Source organism: Hemicordylus capensis, chromosome 1 (assembly GCF_027244095.1).
Source record: "Hemicordylus capensis ecotype Gifberg chromosome 1, rHemCap1.1.pri, whole genome shotgun sequence".
Lineage (NCBI taxonomy): Eukaryota > Metazoa > Chordata > Lepidosauria > Squamata > Cordylidae > Hemicordylus > Hemicordylus capensis.
In genome coordinates this window covers 323,906,410-323,914,620 of record NC_069657.1, presented here as the reverse complement: position 1 = coordinate 323,914,620, position 8,211 = coordinate 323,906,410, and the positions used below count along the sequence as shown (strand labels likewise).

General features: G+C 54.6%; 1 protein-coding gene across 1 annotated transcript; it reads left to right on the top strand.

The window, feature by feature from the left end:
• Positions 1–1,827: 1,827 nt before the first annotated feature.
• Positions 1,828–7,687, top strand: LOC128341305 (uncharacterized). The gene is made up of 2 exons (XM_053287671.1): positions 1,828–5,631; positions 6,634–7,687. The coding sequence occupies exons 1-2, from the start codon at positions 3,952–3,954 to the stop codon at positions 7,021–7,023; spliced, it is 2,070 nt and encodes a 689-aa protein (XP_053143646.1). The 5' UTR covers positions 1,828–3,951; the 3' UTR covers positions 7,024–7,687.
• Positions 7,688–8,211: the final 524 nt, after the last annotated feature.

The following is an 8,211-nucleotide window of genomic DNA, read 5'->3' as shown; positions in this document are numbered from 1 at the left end:
CAGTTTCCCCTTCTTTCTGTAGTCAACAAAATTGCAGAGAAGGAGCTCTTCTGAATTCAGATGGGAGAACAGGAGAGGGGGAGTGGAACTGTGGGTTCATTGGACCTGCAGTTCTGCGTTATATGTGAATGCAACCTATTTCTTAAACACTAGCTAAAAACAACAATCTCTTATGCATCTGAGAGAGAACCTGTTTGAATTCTGAACAAGTAAGAAGCTTAAATGCAACCTAGACTCCACCCCCAGGCCTGAACATATATAGTTCCATCCACCAAGACCTCTTCATTTGTGCAAAAAATACAATATCAACCACCAGTTGTTACAGGTTAAAAGCAAAACAGTTTCAGTGTAAAAAACACCATCTTCAGTTGCTAATACAGGCTGAATGTCTCAGTGGTTCTTAAATTCCTTCCCATGAGATAAGCAATAGGTGGGGGAGAAAAGAGGGAGAGAAACCTCACAGCTGCAGAGGAAAGAAAAATTAACACAGCTTTCATCGTTCAAAGACTAATGCATTTCATAGCCAGAACCATCTCCTTCTTAACATTTATATATGGTTTTAACTTCTCTATATACATTGCCTCCTTTATTTTACAGTTCTGCAAGTTTCTTTCCCCTGTCAATACAGAAATTTTAGTTCCATCCACTTGTCTAGCCATTCATTCTGGAACTAAAATTTCTTTATTGTGCAGCACCAATAATTAAATCCCAATGAATCTGATTTCTAGTCAGATTGACCCACAATGCTTCTTGGGAGAATATTATCTCCAATCCACCTATTTCCCTATTAATCCCATTGTTTGCACAGTGTACCTTTCATTCTGCTGTCATTTTTCTCCCATTTGCAAAAAAAAAAAAAAAAAGCTTTGAAGTTTCTGCCTCCCCCCTCCAACTTTCTTCTTACAGTTGTGTTCTTTTCTTCACCAGTAACCCATGCTGTGACTTTGATTCATAGCTCTTTATTAATCTCAGTACATTCACTATTTATCTTATGTCTATTTTTTAAAAAATGTATATGAGTAATAAGATTAGAAGAAATCCATGGAGGGGTGGATGTGCAAAAAAGAACATGTTGTCAAATAATTGTCTCTACATATTGACAGCGATCAATAATGTCAGGTTTCTGGTCACTGTGCAGCTGTTGTCCTTCAGTATCTCAAGAGTGCCTACCTGGCTACTTTTCATGATAGAATAATTGCTTTCAATGTCAAGTGGGATATGCATAGTTATGTAACGAATAATATATACTTTCAGGTTCTTTTCCAGCCATTTTAACCTATTCCCTTTGGGATGTGTTCATGTGCGTGTGTAGCCACTATGGTGCTGCTGTCAGCATGACTGTCAATATCTGCTTGAGAATAACCACAGTGGAATATAAAGTGTCATGAATCCCAGTAAAGGCAAAGTGTGCCATCAAGTTGATTCTGACTCCTGCCGCCCACAGAGCCCTGTGGTTTTCTTTGGTAGAATACAGGAGAGGTTTACCATTGCCTCCTCCCGCAGAGTATGAGATGATGCCTTTTAGCATCTTCCTATATCACTGCTGCCTGATATAGTACCAGCGGGGATTTGAACCGGCAACCTTTTGCTTGTTAGTCAAGCATTTCCCCACTGCGCCATTTAAGGTGACTGTACCACTTTGTATTCCACTCTTAGAATTATATGGTGAATTTTGTTCATACCTTTGATTCAGGGCCTTTCTGCATAATGATTGAAAACATGCTATAAGTACGTTTTAGCCATTATGCAATCCTACTATAAGAGAATTTTTAGTGACAATAATGTGATGTCTTGTTTTTGTGTAATTGGGGAGTGTGAAAAGCCAGCCGATCGCAGCCGCTCTAGGCTGCGCGGCTTGTTTGCCCTCAGCCCCACCCCCTGGAGCACGTGGCACTGGGAGCTAGCTCCCATTGGCCCGGCTCCGTCTCGGAGGCGGGGCTAGCAGCAGTGAACCGGCAGCAGGCCTGTGCTGGCTCAGTCCTTCCCTGACCGAGCAGAAGGAAGGACGTGCTGCTGCTCGGCTTCGGGGCCTCCACGTGGCTGGCTGGGTACCCAAATCGGAAGCCGGAGCAGGAGGCCCACGGGAGCGGAACGTCGGGGAGCAGTGCAGCGGCCCTTCGAGCGAGCAGCGGATTGGAGCGGCTGGGCGGCCAGGGCCTCTGTAGCCCGGCCGCCTGTGGTAACGGGCTCTGGGGGGATCACAGGAGAGGCTTTTAAGTCCTCCTCGGAACGGCCTTTGATCTTCGGGCCTCTCCACACAAGGGCTTCTAGGCCCCGGCAGGCCCAAGCTGCCCAGCATCGAGTGAGGGCAGCAGGCCGCCCCAGGCCCTCAGTAGGCCGCACCAGGCCTTCAGCGGGGGGGCAATTGACTAACCCGGTCATCTGGGGGAGGGTTGATTGGACGTTGGGGGTGTTGGCTTGAACTGTGTGAACCCCTTCAACCCAGGGCCCATTTAGGCCTTCTGCTAAGGGCGGCCTTTGCCTTTATTGTCGGGCCTGTAGGGCCTAACCCCCCCCCCACACACCCATTTGGGGGGCCTGCATTGACTAGGCCTCCCTGGTGGGCTCGTGGGCCTCCCCTGCCTGGCCTAAGCTTCATTTGGGGGCCTTTCAGTGGGGCTGGGCCTTACCACGGCTAGGTGGGGCAGGCGCTGTGACTCATAGGCCTTCCTTGCCAGCGTAGGCCTCAGTCAGCCTTGCGCCGGCCAGGTCACTCGTTTACGCACTTGAGGGCAGGGTACAGGCCCATAAGCTTCATCCTTTGGGACATGGGCCCTAAGAAAGCCCCAGTTAAGAAAGCCCCAGTTAAAAAGGGTGGGAAGGCTCCAGCCAAGAAGGGTGGCAAGCCAACGCGGCCACCTAAGAGGCCAAACGCACCCGCCGAATCCTCCTCCGACGATGAGGGCGATTTGGAACTGGGTGCCATCAGGGCGTTTATAGCACGGCTGCAGGCCCTTGAGAGGCAGCGCACCACTCTAGAGGGCGACGAGGCGGGCGGGGGGCCTTCGGGGGTGCCCCCACATGCAAAAAATTCAAACAGGGCGGAAAAGAAGGCAAAACTAATGCAGGGCTTTGCTGACCGTCTAGCAGCTTTGGAGGCGGCGGCGGGAACTGCCCACGAGGAACCAGCGGGGATCACGACACAACCAGCGGACTCAGGACCAGGAGACGGCAGGGACGACAATGGTGAGTCCCCACAGGGGGCCTGGCCGTGGGGACTGCCCTTTAGCACCCCCTACGGACCATACGGGTGGTTCCCAGGGCCAGTTAACTGGGCATCTCCACACGCCACCTGTAATCAGGTCTGGCAAGGGGGGAGCGCTGCTTTGCCCACCCAGGGGCCAACGGCACAGTTCAGCTCTGCTTGGCATACTGGGGATGGGCCCGTACCCTTGGGGGACCACCTCCTTCCAGCAGTTAAGGAACGGATTTGGAAAGGAGAGTGCATTGACGTGTTCCAATTGCTCTTCAAGGAGCCGGAGCCACTGGAGAAGGAGGGGTCCCAGGGGAAGGACAAGGAGAGGACAAAGCGGAAGCCCATTGAGCATAATTGGGCAAATTGGGTTTCGGGGTACACAATCTACATGGGTGTTCTGATGCAGAAATATCCAGAGCGGGGCCCCGCTCTTGTTAAGTATTTTGATATTATACACAGAGCCTTCATGGACTTTGCTGGTAATGCCTGGGAGCGCTACGACCAAGCGTTCCGCGAGCGCGCCTCCAGCAATGCGGGTATATCCTGGGAAAGGCAGCACCCCGAGTTATGGCTTCAGATTATGACACCCGCGAGGCCCTTGGTTGGCGAGCGCGCCGACAGCGGGCACCTCATTTCCAAAACACCGGCAGCGTCAGCGGCTTCGGCCTCAGGCGCACAGGGGGTTCAAGGTCCCCTGGTGTGCTGGGAATTTAACAAGAACGGGAAGTGTGCCCGCTCCCCGTGCAAGTACCGGCATGACTGTGGCTTCTGCGGTGGGCGGCACGCCAGTATCTACTGCCAGCGGGCCAAAGCCCTTAGGGGAAAAGGGGGATACCAAGGCCCGGGAGGGGCAAAGGGCCCAGCAGCCACGGCTGGAAAAGGGCCCCAGCCCAATTAAAATCCCGGTGCTCCGGAGGCTGCTGCGTGACTACCCCAACAGGGAGCGCGCACGCTATATTGAGGACGGTTTTGTGAAGGGGTTTAGGATTCCGTGCCAATCCAGGCGGGTCCATAGTTTTGCACGCAACCTAAAATCGGTTAGGGGGATGGAACACATAGTAGCGAAAAAGATAGCCAAGGAGGTGTCTCTGGGGAGGGTGCTGGGCCCCTTTGACAGGCTGCCACTGCCAACATTGCGGGTATCCCCTTTGGGCGTGGTCCCTAAGAAGGCGCCGGGAGAGTATAGGCTTATCCACCACCTGTCCTACCCAAGGGGCGACTCGGTTAACGATGGGATACCGGCGGACCTTTGCTCAGTACGGTATACATCGTTTGATGAGGCTGTGGCCATGATCAGGGGCTGCGGGCCTCGGGCACTGATGGCGAAGTGCGACATTGAATCCGCCTTCCGCCTCCTGCCCGTGCACCCTGATGACTTTGACCTTTTGGGCTTCGCATTTAAAGGGGGATTTTACATCGACAGAGCCCTCCCCATGGGATGCTCGGTCTCCTGTGCGGCCTTTGAGGCTTTCAGCTCTATGCTGGAATGGGCACTGCGCCGGAGGGCGGGGCTACGCTCCTCCGCTCACTATTTAGATGACTTTATTTTCGGAGGAAGGGAGGGCTCTGGTCAATGCCTACACTTACTGCGCTCATTCAGGGCACTCTGCGGGGATCTGGGGGTGCCACTGGCTAAGGACAAGACAGAGGGCCCAACCACGAAGCTTACATTTCTGGGGATAGAGCTGGACACGGTGGGACAGCTCTCACGCCTCCCCGGGGACAAGCTCAGCATCATGAGGGAATTGCTCAGGGAATGCAGAGAGGCTAGGAAGGTAACGCTACGCAAATTGCAATCGCTGGTTGGCCACCTGAACTTCGCTTGCAGGGTGGTGGCTCCAGGCCGCCCCTTTCTAAGGCGCCTGTGTGACGCCATGGTGGGGTGTAATCGACCCCATTTCCTCATTAGGGTGTCTACCGCCATGAGGGAGGATATGGGGCTCTGGCTCAGGTTCCTGGAGTCCTTTAATGGGGTGTCATTCTGGCGTTCTTCCCAGCTGCTCGAGGCCGACTTCCAGGTTCAGTCAGACGCCGCGGGCGGCCTTGGGTTCGGCCTGTACCTGAGAGGGCGCTGGTGCGCGGAACGATGGCCGGGCAGCTGGTCGGAACGGGGAATCACAAGGGATCTCACCTTCCTCGAACTCTTCCCCATTGTGGTGGCGGTGCACATTTGGGCCGAGTCCTTCAAGGACTCGGTCGTGCGTTTCTGGTGCGATAATTTGGCCGTGGTTCAGATTATTAATAGCCAGACTTCCAAATCACAGAGGGTGATGGGGCTGGTGCGGGCCCTGGTTCTAACATGCCTTCGCCATAACACGCTCTTCACCGCCCAGCATGTTCCAGGGGTGCAGAACGAGGTGGCAGATGCCCTGTCTCGCTTCCAGATGCAGCGCTTCCGGAAGCTGGCACCTGGAGCCGCCAAGGAGCCCGAGCAGGTGCCCGAATGGTTGTGGAACCTTGGGATGTAGAGGCGTTTAGGGCCATCCAAGCCTCCATAGCGCCCAGGACACAGGTTGCCTACGACAAAAGGGTCAGGGCCTTTCTGCAGTTTAGAGCTCAGGTAGGATTGGTCCATGTGTGGCCTGTGCCGCCGGAACAGCTGATGCAGTACCTGGTGCACCTCCGTGCCCAGGGGCTGGCGGTGAGCACCATGGCCGGCCATTTGGCTGCGCTGGCTTTCTTTGGGAAAGCAAGGGGCCTCCCCGACCATTCTGGGGACTTCAGGGTCCGGCGCATGCTGGAGGGCTGGGCGAGGGAGACGCCCGTGCAACCTGACCGACGTAGGCCGGTCACCCCAGAGGCGCTGCAGCTGGCACTGCGGCAACTTGCTGGGGTTTGTGCGTCTCCTTATGAGGAGGTCCTGTTCAGGGCGGCAGCCTTGGTTGCTTTCTTCGGGGCCTTTAGGGTTGGAGAGATGTTCCCCAGGAGCAGGCGCGGCCCCACGAGTAGGGTACTTCAATTCAGTGACCTCACCGTGGGTGCTTCCCGGGTGGTACTGCACCTTAGGTTTTCAAAAACAGATCAGAGAGGCAAGGGGCAGAGTGTCGCGCTGCATGCCGCTGGCGACCCGGGCTTGTGCCCAGTCCGTGCACTGGAGGACTACACGGAGGCCAGGGGTTCAGCTATGGGGTGCCTCTTTATCCACGCTAATGGGCGCCACGTGACCCAATTCCAGTTTTGGGCGGTGATGAGGAGAGCCTTTGTGGCGGCGGGGGTGCCTACCCAGGATCTGGCCCCCCACTCCTTTCGGATTGGGGCGGCTTCCATGGCTGCTCGGATGGGTTATTCGGGCCCGGAAATCCGGCGGCTGGGCAGGTGGCGGTCAGCGGCTTACCGCCGATACGTGCGGTAGATGGGCGCATAAATTCTGCCCCACCCCACCCCCACCCACGAACCATTTATTTGTGCCACTCCTAACGCTTTCTCCTCTTGCGCAGGGCCTCAGTCGGCTGGGCCGAGGGCGGCCGGGCAGCGCGCAAGAGTCCTCATACTGGGCCATTCCTTCATTTTCTGGGCACGCAAGTGGGAGCAGAGCGCCGACCCTGGAACCCAGCTTGGTTTGGGGCGTTGGGCCACTGTGGAGTGGCTTGGCCGGCGGGGCATGCGGAGGGCCCAGTTCCTGCCGATGCTGCACGAGTTCCTGGAAGGGAATCCTGTCCCGGATGTCCTGCTGCTGCATTTTGGAGGCAACGACCTGGTGGACCAGTCTGGCATTTCGCTCTCAAGACAGATTGCCCAGGACCTGGTGGTCGCCCTCTCCTGGTGCCCGGGGCTGGTGGTCATCTGGTCTGACATCACTCAGCGGCGAGTCTGGAGGGGGGCGGTGAAGCAGAACAAGGTAGATAGGGCTAGGCGCGGGGTGAACGCGGCCATGGCGCGCTTCATCGCCTCAAAGGGGGGTGGGTGCATCCCACACAACGACATCGCGTTCTCGCTCCCCCAGTTATTCAGGGGTGATGGGGTGCACTTGTCCCCCCTTGGTATGAGGTATTTGTTAGACGATCTGCGGCTGGGGTTGGCAACAGTGCTGTTAGGCCTGTGGGGTGGTGGGGCGTCAAGCTAGGCTGACGCCCGCTGTGGCGGGCACAGTGCGGAGGTGAGCGGCTGATGCGGTGCGGCACCTTAGGTAAGCTTTAGCTGTAAGGTGGAGGGGCAGATCCCTTGAGGCTTTACAGATCAGGGATGCTGCCTTGCTCCCACCTCCCTGCAACCGACACCCTTCCGTATGGCTTTACAGCGTCGGACAGGTGATGTAAATTGCAGGGTCCTGACCTTAGGTCGGCAACGAAGGGCGCCCCCTTCTGGAAGGTGGGCCGCCTGGAGCCGAGGTGTCTGTGCCATGAGATTCTAGGGCGGGGGTGGCCACGTGGTGCCCCCCCCATCCGAGCCCGCACTGTTGCTGCTCTGAATGCCAACCCCAGCTGCCGTGCCTGTGCAGGCACTGTCTTAAAACCTTGTACCCCTAATAAAGTGACCAGTTCCTCCATAATACTTCTGTGTCCGTGTCTCCTTGGGTCTGGGTGCAATAGTCATGTAGACTGTTTACTCCTAAAAAAAAAAAAAAGGCTAGATGTGCACCCCTACACAGAAATGGTGTCACAAAGGAGCTCAATCTCAGCCTCTTAAGAAATGTTTCAAAATAAAAACCAAACCCCCAGTAAAACTAAAACAAAGACATACAAAGTGGTCTGGGAACAAGGGAGTTGTGTCACCATTAATTATTTTCAAAACCAATATCCAGTTGATGCCCATGACATTTGAACAACCATATTTCGCACAGCAATCACAAGAACAACAAATGCACTATCTGCTTGGTGCCATATTGAACAAGATCAGTTAGATATGCCATTATCTCCTTCGTACTTTGGCGAGAAGCAAGAGATAGATTTCTATATAAATATAAAGCAAATTTATTGTCCCTGGTCTATTGGAAATTTGGGATAAGTATAGAAGTAACTTGTCTCTCCATCTGTGTCCATTGATTTCAGTATTATATCATGCTCATTTTGATCTAA

Excerpts from the sequence above, each read along its gene's own strand:
- LOC128341305 (XM_053287671.1), top strand. The coding sequence starts at position 3,952 with ATGACTGTGGCTTCTGCGGTGGGCGGCACGCCAGTATCTACTGCCAGC. Across the intron at positions 5,632-6,633 it reads CCGCCAAGGAGCCCGAGCAG|GGCCTCAGTCGGCTGGGCCG; the intron begins GTGCCCGAATGG and ends CCTCTTGCGCAG.